Below are 25971 nucleotides of genomic sequence, written 5' to 3'. Positions count from 1 at the left end.
GCATCCACACATTATTTAACTCCTAGATCTGAACTGAAATAAACTGGAATGATTTTCAGTGACAGCAGTGAGGTCTTCTTCTCCGGTCCTCATTTCCACTTTGGTACTGTCAGGGAATCGCCACTGGGGGGCGACAGAGACCAGCTCCTGAGGTGGTGGGGTACGTTTACTTTTCCATGCGCCCGTGATGGATGTTGCATTGAATGTGGGGAGCTACAGACGAGGTGGCCATATTGTCAGCCACATAATCTTTCAGAAAAGTAAGTGAAATCAAGAAAGGAAGCCATTTAAAGCTTGACAGTAGCTTTTATTGAATCAAGACAATTTTTACAAAACATTTTTAATCAGGCAATACTTTGCAAACTACAACTTTGCATGAACATTGATTTTGAATTACATCTTTTCTTAAAAACATCTTTATCTCTGGATTAGTTTATAAAACATGACATTTAGACACCTTAAACCACACTCGTTTACAAAGTGCAGGTGATGTCGTTTAACACACAAACAAAGGTCCCCATTTCTTTCACTAACAATGTTGTCCACCTTGAAGACATTTTTTTTTTAAAGAAATCTCACAAACACATTGCTTTCTTAGGAAAAACAAAAATCAAACTGGCACTATTTTAAACTGTGGCAAATGTAACATTTCAGCTTTCTACAATAGGTCTGCAATTTAACAGTTCACAGGTTAAACATGGTAACCATAATCACCGATTTGGGATACAATATGAAATAGAGAAACAGTCCTTGAATCATAAATGATCACAAATCAATTACTCAGCACCAGCCCAGACCATTATTCAATAAAAACAGGCCCAGGTTGATATAGATGCATTTTCCACTCATTTTGAAAAGCATCTCTCAACAGATAAGAGATGTTTGTTCTGTGCTTTAAGGTCCCAAATCTCCAGAGTATGTCTGTTGTTTGCTTTCATTTTGCCAAGAGAGGACAGTGTAGTAAGCAACATTATGAAAGGTGACACTGTATATGTGTGTGTGTGTGTGCATATATATATATATATATATATATATATACACACACAAACACACACACACACACATATATATATGATCATCATCTAACTCAGTGATAAGACTTAGTGAAATGTAGTTCAGTAACAAAACCTGTGTCGAGAAGAGAGGTTAAAATATAATTAATTAATACTGAATTTTTTTTAAAATAATCTATAAAAAATGAAAATAAATCTGTACAAACATAATGCAATGCAAGTCCCAAAAATAAAATTTGCGAAGACCAATGCACCAAAAGATTAATATAAATCCAGTGAATATAGCAACACGAGACATAAATAAATAGCCAGTGTACACATCTAGGAGTCTTTTTTTCTGATATACACTCCTTTTTAACGGTTTCTAATCATCCCATACATAACAAAACAAAAAAAATTTTAAAAAAAGCATAAATATAAAAGCATCTTCTTTATATTTCAGGTCAAAAAAAAAAAGAACATAAATAAATACAAAATTACTAAAACTGTTCTTATCGTTAGTATAAAAACTGATATTAAAAAAGGAGCATCTTCAGTCTTGAGACAGGTTTGTCACTCTTTTTCTGTATGAACTTTGTTTTTATATATTGTTTTCCACTAAAGAGTTCTGTCTACTTAGCAAGTCTCTACTTAAACTGGTCTGGGATCAGATTCATTTGCGAATGGATACTTGTAGGTGGGCTAGAGATGCCCTCGGACCAATCGGACATGTTGGAATGTGGGGATGAGCTGGACCACTGGTCGGGGGAGCCAGGGGAGGGAGTTAGAAAGGGGTGGTCAGGGACCTGTAGCTGGTGGTTAGGTGTGTTGTCCATAGGGCCAGAATAGCTGTGCTGGGAGGGTGGGGTGAGAAACTGGGTGCTCAGGATCTGTGTCTCCTGCGGCATTACAGTGTGGATGGGCATAGAGCGGCCCGAGCCGTTGTTTTGCTGCATATCGGAGCCATTCAGCTCGACGTTGGGGAAACTCTGGTTGAGGGACTGGCCGGCAGTGGTGGAGTTGGAGTTCTGGTGCTGGAGCTGCCGCGAGTGAGCCTGCTGCATTATGTGGGCAGACGAGCTGAGGTGGCTGGTCTGCAGATTCTGGTAGCCCATGATCTGAGATAGAGTGGCAGTGCTGACGCCATGCAGTGGTCCCATCATGTTATGGGATATGGGTGGCGCCTGCGTGAAGCTTCCTTGCTGGCCTACACCTGGGTGCATCCTAGAGACCCAGTCACACTGGCCGCCTCTGCTTCCACCTATGGATGTTGTACCCTGACTACTTGGACTGGACACAGGCAGGTGAGAGAGACGGGGTGGGTTGGGGTCAAAAGACATACAGCCCATATCCTTTCCCATGCTGATCTGGCCCATATGGGAGTCCCCACTGCCTTGTAGGTGATTTAGAGACATAGGTGGGGACTGCTGGAAGGGTGACGTCATGGGAGGAGAGGCCACATCTGACAGGTAGCCATGTGGTGACTCAAGGGAATCAACTGGGGAAAGGACAGCTGATGTGTCCAGCAAATTATTCTTCCCATCAAGAGACTTTTTCTTCTTCAATCTATTATCTTTGCCCCCATCCTTCCCTCCTTTTCCCCCAGAGCTAATTTTGCGAACCTTCTTTGCTGAAAGGGTAGGCTTGAGGTTGCTAAGGTAGTCACTGGGTGAGCAGAGAGGTGGAGAGAGGCTAGCGGTGCTTAGGGGGGCGCTGTGAAGCCCAGGACTCCTAACCACATTGTACTCATCCAGGAGGCGTACGATGTCGTGATGCATGCGTTCCTGGGCGATATCTCGGGGCAGCTGGTCGAGATGGTCAGTGATCTCACGATTTGCAAAATGCTCCAGAAGAACCCTTGCTGTCTCGTAGCTGCCTTCACGAGCTGCAAGGAAGAGTGGCGTCTCTTCCTGCAAAACAAACCCAAAAAAATGGGTAAACTACTGTGAATGTAAGGGGGTAAATATGTCAAATAGCTCCTTCAGAGTCACATCATTTCACATACCTTGTTGTCTTGCATGTCTTTGTTGGCACCATTTTTCAGCAGCACCACGGCGGCCTCTACATTGTTTACAGCCGCGGCCCAGTGAAGAGCAGATTTACCTGCAGAGAGAGTGAAAAGGGAGAGAGTTGATTATCATAACACCCCAGCACACTGAGGGATCTTTATGCACTGTGGAGATGATAGGTTGATAAAACGTTAGCTACCAGAATCATCTGTGGCATTAGCATCAGCGTGGCAGTTGATAAGTTCTTCCACCATGCCTTCAACCGCCAGCCGGGCAGCCAGAATCAGTGGTGTTGTTCCATCATGCATGCGGGCATCAAGATCAGTGGCACGGTTTCGGATCAAAATCTGCATGAACATAGATTTGTTTTATTTAAGTGCTTTCAAGCTGCTGGACAAACGTTATCAACAATCACAGCCTGGAGAGATGTGAGACTCCTGTAGAGGAAATGGTTACCTGGAACACTCCCTGTGCATCTGCAGCCACAGCAGCATGAAGCGGACTGCGGCCCATGTTGTCTTGAACGTTGGCATCGGCGCTGGACTCCAGGAGACGTTTGGCAGCATCTGAGCGGGCGTACCGAGCAGCCAGGTGGAGGGCAGTCTCACCCGTGCGGTCAGTCTGGTTGTGGAGGTTGGCGCCCTGGTAAATAAAGTCGGAAATGATTTCTGCTGAGGGATCTTCTTCCTCTTCACTGTTACCAGTTTCCAGTCCTCCACCGCTGCAGGAGGCGATCATCAGGGGAGTGAAACCATCTGAAAGAGGAGGGGCAAAGATTAATATGAGTTTCTGTGTCTGCTTTTGTTCACAGGGGATCACAATTTTCATGATACACAAAGATAAATCATTCTGTAAGACTCTGATATCCAATAATGGATAGTTGCTTTCACACATGCACTTCAAGCCTGAACTTATCTAGACATTGCCCAGAGGAGCTTTTTGTGAGAACGCAAATGTTCATATCACTTGCACCGGACATTAAACGGAATTTACCGTGCCAGCTCCCTAGTACAAAGTCCGTGTAATGTCCAATTGAGCCGATGTGTGCATAGAGCCGATCATTATCCAGAGAATTCAGAGCGAGCGAGTAGGCACGTTGATAATGTTTCTATCCTGCCTTCGGCATGCTCTTCCCAGGGGCCAACCCCTCGCCTAAACCCAACAGAGTCTTCCCAGTAGGTCTTGAACGTGTCTGACAAGGACAATCTCCTGTTGTGTGCTACATGCGTGAAGGGCAACTCTGGACAATGTCCTAACCTGATTCTCCAGAGTTCATTTGAGAAAATGGCTTTTTTGTAAGTGTACACACCTGGTCCTCGGACATTGACATCCATGCAGTCATTCTCTATCTCTCCCTGAGGAGGCGTAGGAGCAATGGATGGAATACGTAGGTCAGCCGCGTCAAGGTGCTGCTGTGTCCATTTTCTATGGTCAGTATGGTCACTCAAATCCAACATAGATTGCTCCTCAAACTGAAAGACATACCCATCATCCCGACGTCAGCATCAGTAGGTAGCACACATTCAAATGGTTGTGAACAGACAGTTTGGTAAAATATAGTTATCTTACCCTGAAGCGTCTGCAGTCTGGATCCTCATCACCCCATTCATTTTGATTGTCATCCATAAGATTGATGTCCAAATTTTTCATGGGCCTGTTGAAGAGAGGAGGCACTTTAGACCACGTACATGACGTCAAATACAAATGACAGCGTGATGCAATCTGCTGCTGCCAGTTAAGGCTAAGAAAACACACAGTTACAGGTAGACTTCATATTCCACTTTCAAAGTCTACTTACTTCAGTCCAACAGAATCCTCTCCCAACGGCTCTCTGCGTTTCTTTTTGCTGGGCTCCGACACTTTGAATCCTTCTGGAAACCAGAGCTGGCCGTGCTCTCGTCGCCGCTTACGAGATACCAGAACACCCAGGCAGATGAAACCCAAAGCAGCCAAACCCAGGAAGACCACATACATGGGGTAGAGCTCTGAAGTGGAGGGAGTGGGTCTCACACCTGAAAAGATAGTCAAAGTCAATGTTTGTTACCTAGGATTTCACATATGCGTGTGTGTGTATGTAAAGGGCAGAAGATAAATAACATACTTGTGACAGCTTCAATGTAGGGAACATTTAGATTCCCACTGGAGGCCAGTGCTCCGAGGAATGCAGCTACATCTGTGGCGCTCTGGAAACATTCAGTAGACTGCTGGTAACACTGACGGTTGTCAATCTCTAGGTATACCACAGACCTACATGCAAAAATGGGTGGAAATGTTAAAATTCAAGTTTTCCGAAACACAAGTACAAATCAATTTAAAATGTTATAGATATGTTCCGTTTAAAAAAGTTGTTTTTTTTGTGGCACCCACCCTTTGACTTGCACAGGATCCAGCTCTCTGCGTTTCTTTTGCTGGGCTCCGACACTTTGAATCCTTCTGGAAACCAGAGCTGGCCGTGTTTCCTGCCGCCGCCACGAGATACCAGAACACCCAGGCAGATGAAACCCAAAGCAGCCAAACCCAGGAAGACCACATACATGGGGTAGAGCTCTGAAGTGGAGGGAGTGGGTCTCACACCTGAAAAGATAGTCAAAGTCAATGTTTGTTACTTAGGATTTCACATATGCGTGTGTGTGTGTGTGTAAAGGGCAGAAGATAAATAACATACTTGTGACAGCTTCAATGTAGGGAACATTTAGATTCCCACTGGAGGCCAGTGCTCCGAGGAATGCAGCTACATCTGTGGCGCTCTGGAAACATTCAGTAGACTGCTGGTAACACTGACGGTTGTCAATCTCTAGGTATACCACAGACCTACATGCAGAAATGGGTGGAAATGTTAAAATTCAAGTTTTCCGAAACACAAGTACAAATCAATTTATCGCTTAAAATGTTATAGATATGTTCCGTTTAAAAAAGTTGTTTTTTTTGTGGCACCCACCCTTTGACTTGCACAGGATCCAGCTCTCTGCGTTTCCGTGGGCTGACCATGGCAGACACACGCTCCTTCACCTGACCCAAAACATTGGCTGGCATCGAGGCCCACTCGGGCCAGCCATCTGCGGAGCGCTTCAGCACGTTATGTTTAACCAGATCCTGTTCGCTGCCATAGTAAGGGAAGATCATCGGTTCTCCCTTGGCATCACGACGGAACACCACGTTGGTGTGGAGGACACTGCTGAGCTCTCTGAGGAAGGCTGAAGAACGATTTTTAAGTTGTTCTGGGGAAATGTGAACCACCAGAACTAAGTGCCCATCTGCCAGCTTCTCTGGCATGTTGTTAGCACAGTCCAAGCCATCCCATTCACATTCTGCATTGTTGCAGCCCTGGTCACAGTGACCGTCAGCGTAGTGGTCTTTACAGTACTGGTCATACAGTGGGCTGAAAAAAAAAGAATAAGACTCGGTTAATATTCTGAAATTTCTGAACACAAATCTATGACAAATGCCCCCAAAAATGTCTACAGTACACATCTTTTTCTGTGTTTTCTGTACTTACTTGCATTGACCTTCCTGTCCTTGGCAATCAAAGCCATCGTAAAGGCACCCAGGGCTGTTGCACTGGCCATCACATTTCCCATCGTTGAAGTATCGCCAGCACTGCAGAGCAGCAGAGCAGTTTTGCCAAGGATCATCAAAATTCAGCGAGCAGTCTCCTCCATCCCAACCGCAAGCGTGATTGTTGCACAGCGAATCACAGATGTGGTTGCCCGCCCACTCGTCACACTGAGGAATCTCACAGCTCACCTCCACTTCCGGAGGTGGGGTGATGTCTCGACCAAAACCTCCGACACAGGAATAGTCCAGGATGTGGCACAGCAGGCCGTTGAAATTGCTGGGGCAGCTGCACTGGAAGAAAGGCGCATCTGGGGTGATCTGGCACGTTCCACCGTTGTAGCAGGGGTTGGAGATGCAGAGGCTGTCTGTGGGGGTCTGGCACTCGGGTCCAGTGAAGGCTGGTGGACACAGGCAGCGTGGGCCTAGGTGTCCTGACACACACGTGCCCCCATTCCTGCAATTCAGACTCCCACAGGTGCGAGAATCATACTCACAAGTAGAGCCGGTGAAGCCCTAAATGGACAGAAATGCAGAGCGGTTATGATCATTGTACTATACTTGAGGAAAAAAGGAGAGTAAAAGCATTTTGTAAGAGGTAATGGTCTCAGTAGATCTCATAGCTGTACTCACAGGTGGACATTTGCAGATGAAACCATGAGGTGTGTTACTGGCAACAGCACACGTCCCTCCATTTCTGCAGGATCTTCCTTTACAGCCGTCAAACACTTTATCACAACGCTGACCTGGAGAACAAAGGCAAAATGTATGTGTCAGGTACACTAGTGAACATTTAGACACTGCACACGGGCAAATTTTATTCTTGTTATGTGCCACTAGATGCACATACATACCAGTATATCCGGTGCGGCATTCGCAGCGGTAGCTGTTGGTGAGCTGAATGCAGTTGTAAGACCCTCTGGGGTCACAGGGGTCTGACAAACACTCGTTGACATCACCTTCACAGCGCTCGCCTACATAACCCGGTGGGCACACACACTGGTAACCTCCAATGCGATCCACGCACTTGCCATTGTTGAAGCACTTAGGCTCGTTGGTCAGCGGGTCACTGGAAGGGTTGCAGTCATCCAAATTAATTTCACAGTGGACACCTATGGGAGACAGAAACGTTGGGTGAAGGAAAATCCATACCCTAATTCTTGTGCTCATCTGTTTATTTTTTACTAAGGTGTTCGTGTGAGTGTGCTATGCAGGTTTATACCTTGTGTTCCCCTGGGACAGGAGCACTTGTATGTGTTGATGAGGTCGATGCAGGTGCCTCCATTCTGGCAGGGCTGAGATTGACATTCATTGATCTCTTTGGAGCAATTTACACCATGGTAGCCAGGGACACACTGACAGAGAAAAAGAAAAAATCATTATAGGTAAAATCTGTCATTTAAATAATATTTTTTTATGACCACATTTTATACGACAAACCAAAAAAGAGAAACTAATATAATAAGGTGTCTCTTTATCTGTATATCTATTGTATTTGGCATGGTTGACAATGATTCTTTAATGTAAAGATGAGTTAATTATACTTGTCCACCTCTTAAACCCAAAAAAAGCATTATTATATTAAGTCCATTACAGTCCAGTAACTTCTTTGTCAGTATTTGAGATGTAACAACAAATAAAAATCCCCATCTCCCATCATAACTAAAGATTTAATTTAGCTTTTTCAATCTTATATTTCCTACCTCACAACTATAGCCTCCTAAATAATCAGTACAGGTGGCTCCATTCTGGCAAGGATTGGGTGAGCACTCATCTACTTGCTCCTGGCAGTAACTCCCGGTGTAGCCGGCCTGGCAGCGGCAGTAATGTGTGTTTCCAGCATCCAGACACTGGCCTGAGTTCCTGCACAGGTGACCCACCTCCACACCTGATATCAATGAGGAAGGAGTTACAGAATGCACAAATCACTCACAGGACTCGCAGGTTCCAACAAGTGTAACGAAAATTGGTTATATGATATGATGGCAAGTAGGTTTTGGCTGGCTATCGTACCTTGCTGTTTGGCTGCTACCTCGCAGGACACACTGGGGATGTCACAATATAGACCAGTCCATCCAGTCTGGCACTGGCAGGTATAGGAGGCTCCTTGTTGCCAACACGAGCCTCCATTTTTACAGGGGGAAGAGTCGCACCAGCGCACAAGATTCTAACAGGGAAACAACAAGAGAAAATACTTTATAAACTGTATAAATGGAGGCAATGCATGAAACCAACACAAAGCCAAACACGGTTACTCTGACAAAAGATGACTTTTCCCTACCTGACAGTTGACTCCTGTGTAGCCGTGAGGACAGGTGCACTTGTACGTCCCATAACTGTCAAGACAAGTTCCTCCATTGAGGCACGGTTTGGAGTCACACTCGTTGATATCGTACTGGCAGTAGCTGCCAGTGAATCCAGGGAGACACAGGCAGGTGAATGCATTGATTCCATCTACGCAAGTGCCACCATTGAAGCAAGAGCTGCAGAAACACAAACAAATGTCAAAACATTAATTTGCTCATATTGTGTTGATTATTCAGCGAACTTTGACAGTTACATAAGTACAGATAATATTTTATATAATATATACCTGTCAGTGCAGTCATTGGTGTTGATCTCACAGTTGATGCCACTGAAGCCCAGTGGACAGGTGCAGGTGTAGCTGTTGACACAATCTGTGCAGTTGGCTCCATTTCTACAGGGGTTACTCTCGCACTCGTTTATGTCCTGCTCACATCTGCCCCCGCGAAACCCAGGCAGACAGGTACACGTAAAACTGTTGATGCCATCGTGGCACAGACCACCATTACTGCAGGGATCTGAAACACAGAAAAACTGATGTAAGTTTACTGTTTCCTAGTTTTAATTTGTAGAAAAGATGGGAACTTGCGAAGGTGCAAATCTGTTCCTTACTTGGTTTGCAGTCATCAATGTCTGCCTCACACTTCTGGCCGGAGTAACCTGGTTGGCACTTGCACTGGTAGCCACCCATAGTGTTATGGCAAAAAGCACCATTGCGGCATGGGCTCTTCACACATTCGTTGATATCGATCTCACATGTTTGACCTTGAGATAAAGAAAAAGATAGTTAAAGAAAAATGTATTTTATTGTCCAGTGAGTGGATAGATTAATGGACAGGACATGTAACAGATTAAAAAAGAAATGGATAGATATAAACCTTGCCATCCTTCAGGGCAGATGCAGGAGAAGCTCTGGTAGTCTTCAGACTCCTTACATACGCCACCGTTTTTACAGGGTCTGGGGCTGCAGGGGGCCAGCAGGGTCTCACAGTTTTCCCCTGGTGGAAGAGAAAAGACAACATCAGTGTTTGCATTGCACTGTTAATAAAGAGAAACTGCTTCAGCCTTAGACTTAAGCAACTAATACCAAAGACACAAAATTAATTAAATTTCCCTATTTTCTCTAAACCCCTGTCAAAGATTTTATTTCTAAATCCCAGTTTCCATTCCACTTCCTTATCCATTTCCATGATGATATTGCCAAACAGGAAGGGCCTTCCTGTTTCCTGCTATTGTGTGATTGCAGACAGGAAACAGGACGGGGCGGAAGTGGGAATAGGGGCTGGAGCTGGCTCCAGTACTCCGGCTTGTATTAGCCACTGCGGCATGTTATTCCAAAACACACACACACACTCTGTTATCCCTGCAAAGCAGACAAGCAGATCTTTCCACACAGAGAAGCCAAAAACAGACATCCCCATTAGTGGCCACTGGCTGATGTTTTCTAAAACAACACAGGAAAGGATAGGATAATCCCTCTGTGTGGAAAGTGGAAGATTGCCTTTACATTTTGAAACCTGTGCAAACAGCTGATTCAGCAGATTACTAAACTAACAATACAGGTAACAGACTGATACCTTTGAGTAAAAAATAAGCAGCTACGTGTCCTACCAGTGTAGGGCAGCAAACAGTTGCACTTGTATCCAGCCACATCATCGATGCAGGTGCCCTGGTTGAGGCAGGGGTTCGAGGCACACTCGTTGATGTTAGTTTGGCAGTTAGGTCCTACAGTGGCGGGATTAGAGATCACACTTGGGTGAAATATAGGCCAACAAGACACGCACTCAATCTCAATGAGCAAAGGAAAAGAAGGGTAGTGACGAGAGGTCTCAAGAGTTATAACTGACCAGTGAAGCCGACTCTGCATGTGCAGTGGTAACCGCTGGTCATGTCCTTGCAGGTTCCTCCGTTCATGCATGGGTTGGACTCGCACTCGTTGTTATTGATGTCGCAGTTTGGCCCGCTCCATCCGGAGTCACAGGTACATTTGTAGCTTTAATAAAAATGAAAAGACTGGTCAGTGGTGTTTGTTTGTCTGTTTGAGTTCTGTTTGACCCACTTTTTGCTGCTCTCTCATCTTGAAATTGGATCTGTGCTCACCCATTGATAAGGTCCTGGCATCGGCCATGGATGCAGGGGTTGCTGCCGCACTCGTCCACCTGAGACAAACAGGTGGCGTCATTGTACCCCTCTGGGCACAGGCAGATGAAGCTGTTGATTCCATCAACACATGTGCCGCCGTTGTGACAGGGGTTGATGGCACACTCATCGATGTTGATGTTACACATCGCTCCTGAAATAGGGTATGGTTTTAGGACAATGCAGCAAATATTCCTTTTGAAAAAGGTGAATTGATTAATATCTACACTGGCATTATGAAAGCCACATAGATTGACACTTCACTCTCTGTTGTGGTATTCTTTGTGCCTTTATAAGCTGCTTGCTGAGGTGCACTGTGTGGCTTTTGGACAATAGAGAGAGCTAACACTGAAGACTCCGGCAGAAGCTGTAGCAGCTCCAATGTGTGCCTAGCCTGGTGGCCCCTGGAGGCCCTTTTGCCTCTCCTTCATTGATTGAATGAGGCCCTGTTAAATAGGCAGAAGGAGGGTTTCAGCTGGATCCGAGAGGGGGAAGTGCTGCCAGGAAAGGGGGGCTGTAGCTACTCACCCTATTCACCCCCCCCCCCATCCAGGGAGAAGTAACCTCAACCAGGGTTTACGGGGACAGAAGGGCAGACCCATTTCACACACGGCCGAGTAACAATTAAACCCCCCTCTGATCCCCTACCCAGCTCCCTCCTCGTCTGTTCTTCATCAATCAGGAAGGGAGGGCCCAACTGCCTGATCTTCAGTCACAATAGTCCTCTGTCCCTCTGCGTCTCAGTCTCGCCGTGCCCTCCACACTCACCCCGACAGCACAAAAAGATGGACGGGAGGAACAGGAGCAGGGATGCACAGCAGCCTGCACACACACACACTTGTTCCTCCCTGCCCCCCTTTTAGCATAATGACACAGCCACTACCAGTCAGAACCGGCTCTGTTGGGCCATGAAAGGGAGGAAGACAAGACAAGAGCGGTCCACTTGTTGGGAGACTTTGAAAGACTTTGTCAAAGTTTTATATACTAGTGCAATACAGGTGGTCAAGTACCAGAGTAAATGAAGTGAAAACACTTCAATCTGAGTTATCAGTGGGATTTGTAATGCAGTTGCATACTAATCAGCATCACACATGTGATTAAAGGCCAGGCTCTTTTCCTTTTAAAGTATCACCTTACAGACCCTTTTCAAGCTCAACGTCACAGTCTTTTCAAATGGTTGGCAAAGTTAGCGCTTTGTGTGTGTTTGTGTGTGTATTAGGTTGGGGACTGTGTTCCCTTTTCTTTAAACCAACCCCCCCCCACAATCCCACGCAGGCAATCTGACACTATTGTTCCAAAGGAGTGGACCCGCCAGCCACCTGTCCTGCCCGCCCTTCCCAAAGCTAAGGGGACCAACCCACTGCACCTGTAAACTCCACCCAGCACTCACCTGTGTAGCCCGGCTCACATGCACACTCATAGCCATTGATTTTGTCAATGCATCTCCCATAGTCACAGGGTTTGCTCTTACAGTCGTCCAGGTTCACCTCACAATTGAAACCTATAGATTGGAGCACAAGTGAGAAAAAAATATGAGGAGAATCTAGACATTTTAACCGGCAGAATTTCTCATTGTTAAATGTGGATGTCTACAGCCTCACCTGCAGTTCCTTTGGGGCAGGAACAGATATATGTGTTCTCCCTGTCTTGGCAGGTACCACCATTCTTGCAGGGCTGGCTCAGACACTCATTGATGTTGGTCTCACACAGGCGACCAGTGTAGCCAGGGTGGCAGTAGCAAGTGAAGGAGGCCAGGCCATCCTTACAGGTGCCATAGTGGCAGGGGTCAGAATAGCATTCATTGATGTCGGTCTCACAGTGCTGCCCCGTGTAACCTGGACGAGAAGAGAAAGTATGTATTTAAGAGAATAATGCTAACACTCATTTGGAGAGATACTAGAAAAACTGGAAGAAATTTGCAGAAAAAAAACGTAGTTTGGTTTACCCTCAGCACATTCGCAGGTGTACTTGTTGGGACCATCTGTGCACTTAGCTCCATTCTTGCAGGGGGTGCTGGCACACTCGTCAATGTCCACCTGACACAGATTCCCCGAAAAACCTGCATATGGATTGAAAATACAAAATACAGGAATTATTTTCTTCAGACTATATCTTAAATGTGTGAAATTTCCAAAAAGTAATTTAGCTCATTATGTTCTGTATATCATGGCTACAGTGTGCAAAATGCAAAAATTGATAACAGAAAAACTAATTTGCGTGTGAAGTAGGTCTGGAGGACACTGAAGGTCCTAAATAACCATTCCACAGCACTCATTCCACCCCCACCCTCCTCAGCTCTTACTGTGCAGTGAAATCTTTCTTTCAAACCGCAACACAATAGCCTCCAGCTTACCGGGTATAAACCAATCCCTGGCCCCAGTTTTGGCGCTAAACTCTAACACAAACTCTCATGCCCGCGAAATATGCTAATGTTTCTGCAATCTGATATGCTCTTTCCTGCTTACTGGAAAACCCTTCTGTGACACTATTAGAAGAGGTAAATAATTTACATTCGATCTGAGAACCAGGCACGCTCTATTCATTGACAGATACGTTAATGATCCACTCTTTTATAGCCTCTTCACTGATCGCATTGTCTGACCAAAAAGGGGTTACAAAAGACCCAAAGGACTGAATAAGCTATTTATTTTACTCCATTTTTCCCATTCCCTGATATGTTCTCACCTTTGGGGCACTCGCAGTGGAAGGAGTTGATCTTGTCAATGCACTTGCCATTGTTGAGACAAGGTTGGCTGGCACACTCATCTGTGTTGATGTGGCAGAACACACCCTCATATCCTGAAAGTTACAGTTATTAATAAAATCATGTTTCTTTTTTTATCCTCGTCACTGTCCAAGTGTTTAATAACGGTCCAACATTATTCAAACAAAAGCTTAGAAAACAAAAGGCATAATGATGTATACATTTACAGTAAATTTTTAACCAATTTTCTTCTCCTTGCAGTGTAAACCAATGTTCCTACCTGGCATACAGATGCAGTGGAACCCTCCAATCTGGTCCAGACAGGTGGCATCATTATGGCAAGGATTAGACATGCATTCATTGACGTCCATCTCACAGCGAGGACCTTCATATCCTTGAAGACACTTACACTGGAAAGAGCCTTTGGTGTTGAGGCAGCGACCACCATGTTCACAAGGGTTGGCACCTAAAGCATTTAAAAATACGAGATGTCACACATATGTGGTAATTTATGCATAATAACTGTGAAGGTTCGAATTTCTAAATTAAACCAGCAGAAAGAAACAGTTAGCTTTATAACTTACCGAGGGAACACTCGTCAATGTCCAGGTTGCAGGCTGACCCAGTGTAACCTGGGGGACAGGTGCAGATTGCCTTGCCATTGACGGGGTTGGTATCACAGTTGGAGCCCTTTTGACACGGGTTGCTGATGCAGGCGTCATCAAGGTGGCACAGCAAACCTGTGAGCCCCACAAAATACACATTTTCGTCAAAATGTATCATTGCAATTAAATCCCATCAATGAGATGTATACAGAGTATGTCTGCAGGAGTCGTACCTGTGCGTCCATGAGGACACTCGCAGAAGAAGGAAGCTACGCGGTCGTGGCAGGTTGCACCATGGTAACAAGCTGCACTGGCGCAGTCATCAATGTTCTCGCTGCAGTCGTCACCCGTCCACCCGTTGACACAGACGCAATGGTAGCTGCCGTGAGTGTCATGGCACGTCCCTCCGTTCTGGCATGCATTGGGCATCAACTCACACTCGTCCACATTTTCTGTACAGTACTGACCTGAAAAAGTTTAGAAAGTAAAAGGGGCATGAGCACAGTGTGAGGGGGGATTCATTTTAATTTTAGATTAATTTTAAAGTTAGATGAAAAAAGTCTTCTTGTAGTAAAACGTCACCTGTGTAATGAGGTGGGCACTGGCAGTTGTAGGTGTTCACACCATCTACACATACACCACCATTCTGGCAGTTATGGCCTTGACAGTCATCGATGTTATGCTCACAATGCTGACCTGTGAAGCCTGATGAACAGAGAGACAGACAAGACAAAAAGAAACGAGGTGCAAAAAAAAAAAAAAGTGGTGAGTCACAAAGACATAGAAAAAGATGTGTCAACATTGGTTTTAGTTAATAATCAAGTCTCTCCTTTCCTCTCGCTATCACTGTGCACATAAGTGAAAGATAAGGTCCCTATATCTTCGTGGCAGATCGTTTTAATGCCCTGTAGATGACAGTGCAGCTTGTCTCCTCCTCAAACATCAAAGGCTTTAGTAGGTGTTTTACAGCTACGATAGTTTGATCAACCCGCAGCCCCGCAGGTGTCCGTGCAGCTTCACTATCTTAACGTATTCCAGCACGGACACCCACGAGAGACACACAGCATGGGTTAAACTTTAACACACAACCCCACTAATCCCTCATTCATCTGCATATCCGAAACAACTTGCTCTGTGCTACTCGTAAGCACACAATCAGACAATAATACAGCAGGCTGAAAGCCAAAAAATATTATCAAGTTTTCAAACTTTCAGAGAAAGAGAGCTGTGCTTAGCACAATGTGGTTTCGAGGGGAAACCACGGCTATGCAATGTTAGCCAAAGTTTTTAACAACACTGCAACAGTCCTGGGTGCCAACACCCATATACCAAACAGACTGGCTGTATTTAGCTGAAAAACAAGATATTTTTGTGTGTGTTTCACTTTTTGAATAGGGTGTGTACATCTATACGTTTATATGTATGTGTGGCCCCTGGTGTTGTGGGGGCTTGTTGGTGATTATCAGAAGGAAACGTCTGTGTGACTGCATCCTGCAAGTGCAGGCTGGCAGAGAGAGGGGGGAGGGGATAGTCATTCCACCCAATCAGATTTTACTACAACAACAGGCTAGTTTATAGGTCAGCTGATGTAACATGAAAACAAAAGTGTGTGTTTTGTTGTTGCACTTGCCAAATGCAACTCCATATGCCAACAGAAAAAAAAGCTAACTACTATTGTTCTTTCTATTTATGTGTAGAAGTATGTTTGTATGATACCTGGCAGACAGCTACAGTGATAGTTGGTATCTCCCTTCTGGACGCAGGTGCCTCCATTCTGGCATGGTGAGGGGCTGCATGGCATGTAGAGGGTCTCACAGTGTTGGCCGGTATACTCTTGAGGACAGCGGCAGTGGTACGAGCCCACCTCATTCACACACACGGCACCATTAAGACAGGGAGAGGGAATCTGGGCGCACTCGTTGACGTCTTGCTTGCAGGTTTGACCATGAAAAGCAGGTGGGCAGGTGCAGATATAGGTGGAATCAACGGCTGAGCACTGGCCACCATTTGCACATGGATTGGAAGCACATGGGTTGGCAAGTTGGCATGTTTTGCCTTGAAAACAACACAGCAAAAGAAAGCTGTTAGTAATTATAGTTCACTGTGAAATGAGGTAAAAGAGAGCGTTAAAAAAAGCATGTTGAGCTGATAAAACTTTAGCTGCATACCTGACCACCCAGGTGGGCAGCGGCAGCGGTAGGCAGTCAGGGTGATGAGATCACATGTTCCACCGTTGCGACAGGGGGAGCTCATGCAGGCATGGTTGGTGGGGGTCAGGCATAGTCGGTCAGTGAAACCCAGGCGGCACATGCAGCGGAAATCAAACGTGTTGCCATGGGAAACTGGGCGGCATTCGCCACCATTGCGGCAGGGTGAAGGGCTGCAGGGGCTTGGATACTGGCACCGACTGCCTACGTAGTCACTGGGACACCTGGGAGTAGAGAGTGAGAGGGAAAATAGTTATGATTAGAAAACTAGGATCTTCTTTTTTCATTTAAATCATGTGGACATTTATCTAAACAAGAGGGGAATAAGGGGAGGGTGGAGAAGGGGAGGGGGACTAAAAATTTCCCGCCCAGCAAAGTACCACTGCAGTAAGACAGGGACAGCATGTTGTTCTAGTGTGTCTCTCTGGATTAGACTCCCTCAGAACCTTGAAAACACATTCTGCTGGGACAACAGACGCCACAGTATAGTCTAGCCGTAACAGCCCGTTCCCATCTACCTTTCGCCCCCACGCTGTCCGCACTCATCCTGAATGAGCGTGGAGATCAAGGGGACTCTGCCGGCTCTGTATGTCCTATATGAAGCACTGCATTCAGGCCCTAAGCCCCTGGGTGCTTCCCTCTCATCCAGACCAAGGACAGATGCTGCTACAGTCACATAGCTCAAACTGACTGATTACGAGAAGTGAAGACCTAGAGACTCAGCTGGACAAAGATGAGGACAGACCAGCTCTTTTGCAATGCGAAAGTACAAAATGAATTCTTCGACAACTTGAATTCGACGACAACATAAAAACAATTCAAGAGGATTTTAGTTATATTGATTTGCAACCTGCACGTTGCTCACATATTATTTGATATGCAGCTTGTAAACAACGGTAAAGTCATATCTGTCACGTGTAGGAGCATTTAATGTCAGCAGAAAAAAAGTGTTTATGTTTGAATTGGGGCTTGTGTGAGACTGTGTGGGTGTGCATACGACCATGAGTGTTTATGTGTAAGGGAGGGCATCTGTTGGCCTCCTAGTTTCGCCACAGGGAGCAGGTGCGCATGTTAATGAAGGCAGCTGTTGGACAGGACTCCTCCTCCTCCCTCCTCCTCCTTTCCCCTTATCCCTCCCCCCTCCCTCCCCTCTGTCCCCTTGTCAGATGGGGGTGCTGACAAGCCAACCTCTCCTCCAGGGACATAAAGAACCCATGTGAAGTCAGCTGTTGCAACTTCTGTCTCTTAACCCCCCCCCAATCACCACACTCATTCTTAATTCCTCTCTTCCTTACCTGTTCCTCCTTTAATTTCCTTTTGTCTACGCAGCACTAACTCTTTTTCCCTCTAGTTTTCCCCCCTGTCTCTGCTTCAACTCACATTCAGCTTTTCATTGCTCTGTTTTCTCACATCTCTCCTGTGTTGACTTTTTACAGCTCCCAGCAGTTTGCTTTTTACTGCATTCCCCTTATGTCACACAGGACTGCTAAAAACTTCCCTGTTGACTTAGTTAGGTGAGACCAAATCAGGGAGTTTTTAACAGTCCCATGTGCCCCACAAAGAGCCCAGACAGTTGCAATTGGCAGAAGATTGTAAAAGCTTTTGGAGTTGCTTTGAAGTTTCCCTCCTTCACCTTACCATGATAACACACTGAATAATCACTTAGGGAATTCACTGATTTGGTATTCAAATTCTCATTTGGTTTTGTAAGTCATAATGAAACTGAAATGTTATTAATGCTGTGTGTGTGTGTGTGTGTGTGTGTGTGTGTGTGTGTGTGTGTGTGTGTGTGTGTGTGTGTGTGTGTGTGTGTGTGTGTGTGTGTGTGCGTGTGTCACCCTATGCTCACTAATTGTAATAGATCTTTTTTGTCCTGAAGTCAGTCCAGTCTGAGATAGAGGTCCACCCACATGCTGAAAAGCTCAGCAGCACACACCACGGCAACAGGTCTCTCCCAGCGATGCAATGTCCCCTCAGGCCAGAGCAGATGCTTCCCCGACCTCTGACCCCAAACACTTTTGTGACTGTGGGATGGCCTCTTTGCCTTCTCTCCCCTCTCTCCTCTATCCCCGCTGGGCCTGATCTACCATCTGCCACTCTGGGGGTGACTTTATCCTCCAACACAAAACCAGCCCCACTGTGTAGTGGAAATGCCACCACTGAGGAAAATTTTATGTAAATGACTGAGACAAGTTTACAGTAATCATGTCTGTGAGAAGCAGTTTTATACTGTTGTTGTTTTATACTCTTGTCGTTTTGTCTTTCATTTAATGCTGTTTATCAAACTATTACATGATCACCATCTTTTCTCCTCACACTCTGCTCAACTCTCACTCCCCCCTTTTTCTCTTTGAGTGGCCATTTGTTTCTGTCCTTTCTTATTCATTCATTTTTTGTAGTTAGCTAATGTTCCCTGGGATGTGTTTAATAATTAGCCACGGTCTGACCCCCGGGGTCCACATCTGTTAGTAAGACTGCAAGCAGAATAGCGAAGTATCGCAAGAGGAAATGAGACATGTACTCGGCCTAGAAGGCTCTGAACTCTCACCACAATAAATGATCTGCACTTTACTAGGATCAGTGAGTTTAATACTGCAGTAGGGGATCAACACTGTAAATAAAAGAATGTATAATAGCTATAGTTACAGAAGAATAAGTGAATTATTCAATCAAGTGACTCAGTTATTATTAAGAGTTCTCTAAAATTATCTCTGTACTCTTCTAACAGTATAAAATAAAATAAAAAACAGCACAAACGTCCTTTTTATTTATCCAATTCCAACAAAACCATTGAACTGAAACACACTCAGAGCAGATGCAAAATTTTGAAGTACGAATTCTGTAAATGTTGGCTTGGCAGAGCTAAATGTTGGAAAGTTCACCAGGCCACCTCCTTTAAAAAAAAAAAAACGTTCTGAAACTGACGATGCAAAGATGAGTAGTTTCTATAAGTCACGTGTGTGACAGAAAAAAAGAAATGCTCATAAAGAGATCATTTTGACAGTAATGAAGCTATGTCCTACCTCTTTCCCTAAAAGGAATGAATGGGGAAGATTTATGAGGGTCAGTCACACTGACAAATCCTAGGCTCCTGTTGACTAATGACTGCAAAGTCAAGCACAAAATACCAGTTAACAAACACCAGGGTCATAACTACCCACAGTGTCTGTGTGTGACTGACTGACACGCTTTGTTCTACTGATGGCAGATTCTTTTCAATTACTCTACCAACACCATAGGGACGTCCCACCTCACAGTCCAACAACGAAAAACACCTGCCTGCCACTGCGCTTCTTCTGATGGTTATCAGTGATAACACATCTGCCAAAGTACCTCTAGACTAGAGTCCATGCATCAGGTGCATACATAACATCTAACCACAACATCCTGGGTTTGAAACTGAACTGGGGCAATAATTAGTTTTTGAGGGGTAACTAACTGTCCTGACTGATAGAATTTCTCTCATGCATGTAATAAAACACAGATGAAGAAACGTGCACGCAGACGTAATTTAACCCCTTTTACCGCCTTGCTAGGTGCCCTGTAGTGTAACACTGATCTGCCAGAAGAGTCGGTGTTTCTACATTTGTCAAGCCGTGCTAGTTCATGTGAAATTTCAGCACCCACCACAGCCAGATAGCCTCTTATCTCTGTGCTCTGACAGCACAACTTTGATCGTCCCCCTCCGAGGATCTCCAGACTCCCAGGATCCTGATAACTGCCCTGTTTCAATATGTTATTCTGAGGTCGTGTCAACGCTAAATGTAGGGAAATATTTATCTGTGTATTAAATATTCTATCGAGGTTGCACTAAAGTTCTTTAGAAACTCAAAATCAATATAAGGTTAAATAATTTGAATTTGTTTCTATATGGGGTAAATGAGAATTGGACCTTTTTCCACAGCGCCCCACCGACCTCATTCACTGCTGTATCAAAGGGGGCCTTGGCATCTAGGGAATGGGCCCAACCAGGGGAGTGGCGGCCTTTGAGTTTAAACCCCAATAAAAGCCTTACACCAGCAGGCCCACTTGAACAAGCCATGCACTTGTATGCCCCTGATTCGCTTAAGCCCACATGGAGCTGAGCCTTAAGAGAGACCTGCCCAGTAATCCTATAGGAGGACAAATGAAGAGCAGCATTCCTGAAGGGAGAGTGGAACATCTTTTTAGTGGTACTGGGCTTTCTCTAGACAGTCTTTACGGGCGAGACATTTTATCATCAATATGCAACACCAGACAGCTCTGTGCAAGGTCAGAGAGGGTCTGATCACACAAACCACAGCCGACTTTCACTCAATTTTCTGCCCCACGTCTATTTCTGTCAGACTTGTTGCAGTATTTCAGACATGTAGCGAGAGAGTTGAGATGTTTTCTGAGTTTATTATTACCAGTCACCTCAGACCAAAACAGTTTCCATTTAAGCAAAGCAGCATCAACAGTTAGTCAGTCATGCAAAAGCAGGGTTGAGGGCAACAACCTTTTAACCTCGCTATGCCCTCATTACTGTCTCACGAATAGCATCTAAATTTGACTCAAACGGCCCTTTGCCCTTACATGCTTTTAAGAGGCTTTTAACAAGATGACTACAGCTCCATGGGAAACAGGAAGTTGAAAACCGTCAGATAACCTCTTACTTCACAGAATCACAACTGAGTACTTCCCCATTACAGCGGCTTGCTGTTGTTAGCGTGTGTTGAGTACCACCACAAACTGTACCACACTTTTGAGACTAGACAAGATTTTCCCCAGCCTGACCCCTTTTCCTGTAATGAATTAATCTGTGGAGTGATTATAATTGTGAGCAAGTTTGAAAGATTGAATATAGACTCTCTTGTTCCCTCTTTGTCTTTTCTGAGTGCTTTAAATAGTCTTATATCCATTTTATACTTCTAAAGATGAAAGCTCTCCTACAAAGCCAAAATGGAATTCATCAAAACTGAATTAAGACCAGAATTTGACTTGTTGACATTTGTTTTACAGCATAAAAAATGTTATGTCATAGAAGTTTATAATTTCAAAGAAAATAAAACTTAACAGCTTCTACCAAACTTAGCTAGAAAACAAAAACAAAAACATTTAATTACACATCTTAAAGCAAGAGAGCCAAATCAAGTTATCTAGTTGCCCGGCTAGATATGGCTATAGCTGACTTTATAGCTGTTTCCTTTAGTTGAAATATATCAGTTTAGATGAACAGACATCTCAGTAACTTAAACTGTTATCACACACGAATGAGGCAGTAGTTAAATTCAGTAAATGAGGAAAAAAAAACACCTAACCGGTTTTGCTAAGAGGTAACTAGCATAGCTTAGCAAGGTAGCAGTAACTGCCGTCTCAGGTGAAACTGATTTGTCGTGTTTGACTTACTTTAAAATCACATTTAAATGTATTAATTTGCAGATAAATGTCTAATACTGATGTCATTTTATTAGAAAATGGTGGATGGAAAGTTAGAACATGTTTGGTTTTGTTGAAACTGTGGTTTTTCCTTCACATACTCTAAAGTTTGTCTAAAGTACTTTTTCATTAAAGGTCTATGCCAGTTATGAAAGCATGAAAAACTTTCTCTTAGGCATTATGCCAGACAGCTTGGAAAATTTTAAACCCCTTTTTTTTTTTCTCAAGTTCACCTTTTCTGTTGTTATTGCTCTCTGCCTTTGTAGGCAGATACATTTAGGGCTCCAAAACAAAAGCTGAGCCCAATCAAACTCAGCGAGATAGATACACACAACAGTTAAATAAACAAGACACAAGCCAGGCCCTATTTTAGGGAATATCCGTACTGAAAATATCCTAATTAAATGAGGCTATTTTTACAAACAGGAAGGACAGAAAACATCCTTTCTGCAGGAAAGGGTAATGGAATAACAATTTTGGCCCACAGGGATATAATCTCAGTAAACTCTACCATAAGACATGTGATTACCAGAGTTTACACCACGCCTAAACTTGTTCTCTATGCTAACATGTGATTTTACTCTCTTTTCTCACACTCCATCTATTCTACCAGTCAAATCTGTGTCAGCATTTGCTAACACACTGCAGCAAAAAACCACAAACGCACAACATGACTCACTGGGACCTTCAGGAGCTGCATATGCGGATTTACAGAAACGTAGCATTTAAACCTTTGATCTTCCATTTAACATAGTTTAATTAGAATGCACAACTTAAACTCACACGGCTCAACCCGTCTGAATCCGGAGCCATGCTTTGACTCGGCTGTCACAGTGCCCGCCTCCTCTTCTTTTTAACCAGTGTGTCAGCGATCAGCTTCCCCCGGAGGACTTTCCACCCATGTCGTCAACACACAGTCAAAGGGAATTTGCCAGTTAATGTGGCACAGGAACCCCCCCCCCCCCCCCCCCCCAGTACAGACGCTACACTCTGACCCTGGAGCACTGATGCTGAATCTCACAGTGCACCCCGTGACTGATGGCTGCTTGGCTTGGCAGGGATGAATGATTAATGAGAGGAAAAGCAAGAAGGAAGAGAGAGTGCGGGTGGATGAAGTGATGCTCTTATCCTGTCTGTTTTTAATTGGACTGAGCAGAGATGGAGACCACAATAACAGCTTTGTAGAGGAGGAGGGTGGAGGGAGTTTTCTATGTGCACACGTGCAGAGGTCTCCCTGTGTGTGTGTGTGTGTGTTTCTGTGTGCGTGTGTGTGGAGTGTGCAGATTAGATATTGTAAATTGGTGGCACTGGGCTAGTAGCATGGGTCCTTCAATAGCTCCCCCTTGTCCCAGCAGACCAGAGAAGCGCCTGCCATGACCACATGCCCTGAGGGGGAAAAATCGGGCCACCCCTGAGCTTTGTGGAAATCACAAAAAAATTTCAAAACAAGTTAAAAAACAAACGCGTCTCTTTCTCCTTTCTGGACTATCCATGAGTAAAAACCCAAAAACTGACATCCTCTCTTTATCCCATCTTTTATCTTCCTGCACAAGAAAATTCAAGAATGAATCAGCAACCTCACAGACTTACACACGGGTCAAACAGCCCACAATCTGCCTCTCTGTCTGTTCCCACTTGTTTGCCTTCAAATTTCAGCACTTTATTCCAATTAATCTCACTCTCTCGACATCAAATCCAATTACATTTCACAGCCATCTGGCTTTCTAATGGAGATCACAAGCCGGTAAGGTGGGGCGGGTGGAGTGGAGCCGGGTTGGGGGGGGGTATCCATTCAGTTAGCAGCGTGGGGGGGGGGTTAAGGTTAGTGGGGGTTGTGGCAGGGGTTTGGTGCGTGTTGTGGTCTTTGGGGTGGCTGTGGCATGATGGGAAGCCCCACTCAGATTAGTCACACAGCATTATTCTGACTGCAGGACAATGGGTGACGGGCGGCGGGCGAGCCCCAGCTGTCGCCCATGAAAGAGCAGAAAAACAAGATTTAAGACTGGACGCGTCCTCTCACTTTGCTGGCAAAGGGGTCTTGCATTCATTAACGGGCCTACTGATGGGTGGGGGTGGGCTTTTGTCCAGCTACACCCCCCCCCACTCACCTCTCCAACACTCTGGAATTGCACTCTCTTTTCATTTCTCCACTTCTCAATCTCTTTTCTTTTTAGGGAATATGTGCAGCCTCTCAGAGCAATGGAAGGGGTACAGGAGCACACCAGCCCAGAGAAAACTCAAGGGCCTCCTATGGTTGCTGGGTACATGGCCCGCTCAAAGGCTGGAATGAAAAGGGGGAATATGTGGCCCCTTTTCTTTCCAACCAAAAAAGCCCTTTCAACTACAAAAATTACCCGACACTGCGCTTTCTAATACTGCAGAAATTCCAAAACGACTCAACAAATGACACCACGCCGAAAGATAAGAGGAAATGTTCGGGCTTTGTTATTGTCTGCACCGCCACACCTGGGGCATCACATGTTGCTGCTCTCTAGTCCACTTGTTACTTACTTGCATTCTCCATTTCCGTTCGAGGTGGCTTCACATCTTCCTCCATTCAGGCATGATTCAGTGGGTAGGGAGCATTTTAGACCTGTTGAGTACACGAAGAAAAAATATTAAAACACATCTTTGACCCAGCATGAACTCGACGGTGTACGTGAAGTCTGTAGGCCCCACTGTTAAAGGAGCCGTTGGGATTAACAAGGATCAGACAGGGGTTGAATTATTAGCGGAAATGATTCGTCAGTGGAATTTTTTTTTTTTATGCAACTTTGTTCACAGGAAGTTAATATTTAATGCACGCACGCGCTTGCACACCCTGATCTTTTAATTGATTTGTTACACGGTTGTCCGTGGGGGATATCGGGAAGCCAGTCGTGGCACACCGGTGAGGCCAGAGCGCGTGGTGCGTGGCTTGTCGGAGCGCACGCTTTTGCGGGGAAAGCGCAGCAGCTGCGGGGCTCGGATGCGGAACAAAGGAAATCAGAGTCCAGCACGAGCCATAAAACACTCTCCTCGGGCATTGTTTACCGGCAGACGGGAATAACAGCAGCACCCCTCCCCCGAGCCAACCACCCTCCACCCGGCACTCACAACACTCTCCCACACATGCAGACAAAAGGTGCCCCCCCCTCCCTCCTCGCATCCCCCAGCGTCCCCACAGCCCCAACACACGCACCAACTTCCATTATCTCCCATGTTATTTAAAACCGGTTCTCAGAACAAGTTGAAAGAGGACATATAACTAGGCTGAAATTCATATTTTCCCGGTTATATATAACCCAAAAGTGTGGATACAAGAAAAAGAGAGGGGAAAAAAAAGAAAAAAACAGCCACTTAGAGCCAGGCCAATATGAGTTTAAGTCCATGTAGCAAGTTTTTGATGATCAATTTTTGCACTGAAGGTATAAGGCCGATTCCACTGGTATGACTGGTCTGCCAGTGCAGACAAAATAAACAGTTAACTTTCACTAGCGAATGCTGGGAGGTCAGCAGCCAAGCGCACCGCAGCTTTTGGCTCCGGCACTTGCAGTGGATTCATTCCCACGACCAAGAGAAGGTCTTAGAGTAAGTCCATGAAACTTTCACAGGGATTTACTTGAATTTATTAGCGGCCAATCGTCTTCTCATACTTACAGGCTAAGGCTCTTAGCTCTTAAAATAACCCAGTGTTGATCAACCGATGCAGTTATTACTCATTCAGTAATCACTCACTAACTTCTAAGAATGATTTTAACCGATCGAGCTCCCCGGCCGATCCTCGGTCACGCTGCGCAGCCTGTACTGTGATTCTCTGCGGCAGATCGTCTCGAGACATTTTACCTTGTGAGGTGACGATTGCGGGGATCAGAAATGTTAGTTTCACAAAGAAACGATACATTCCTCCTCTTCAGCTTCACAAATGTCGTTGAATCCCACTTGGGTTCTCATAGATCCACAGTTTGGTATACTCCAGATGTTGGCTTGAAGTAAATATCCGTCGTAAGAGAAGGTAAATCCAACAGAGAGAGGGGAGATAGGAAAAGTCTCCAGTCGTCAGGAGGAATCAGATCATAGATG

General features: G+C 45.1%; 1 protein-coding gene across 1 annotated transcript; it reads right to left on the bottom strand.

The window, feature by feature from the left end:
* Nucleotides 1–307: 307 nt before the first annotated feature.
* notch1a (notch receptor 1a) lies at nucleotides 308–25971 on the bottom strand. Its single transcript, XM_040157318.1, has 34 exons — nucleotides 25735–25971; nucleotides 24421–24502; nucleotides 16474–16736; nucleotides 16022–16360; nucleotides 14888–15010; nucleotides 14539–14772; nucleotides 14285–14440; nucleotides 13981–14166; nucleotides 13682–13795; nucleotides 12942–13055; nucleotides 12598–12831; nucleotides 12387–12497; nucleotides 10958–11150; nucleotides 10705–10850; nucleotides 10469–10582; nucleotides 9736–9855; nucleotides 9470–9622; nucleotides 9147–9375; nucleotides 8835–9036; nucleotides 8567–8720; nucleotides 8257–8441; nucleotides 7776–7908; nucleotides 7408–7665; nucleotides 7187–7299; nucleotides 6498–7069; nucleotides 5940–6380; nucleotides 5667–5812; nucleotides 4800–5013; nucleotides 4571–4655; nucleotides 4311–4473; nucleotides 3458–3756; nucleotides 3201–3348; nucleotides 2998–3095; nucleotides 308–2902 (listed from the first exon to the last, which is right to left on the bottom strand). The coding sequence occupies exons 1-34, from the start codon at nucleotides 25790–25792 to the stop codon at nucleotides 1640–1642; spliced, it is 7443 nt and encodes a 2480-aa protein (XP_040013252.1). The 5' UTR covers nucleotides 25793–25971; the 3' UTR covers nucleotides 308–1639.

This window comes from Xiphias gladius, chromosome 20 (assembly GCF_016859285.1).
Source record: "Xiphias gladius isolate SHS-SW01 ecotype Sanya breed wild chromosome 20, ASM1685928v1, whole genome shotgun sequence".
Classification (NCBI taxonomy): Eukaryota; Metazoa; Chordata; class Actinopteri; order Istiophoriformes; family Xiphiidae; genus Xiphias; species Xiphias gladius.
This window is presented reverse-complemented; position numbering and strand designations above follow the sequence as displayed.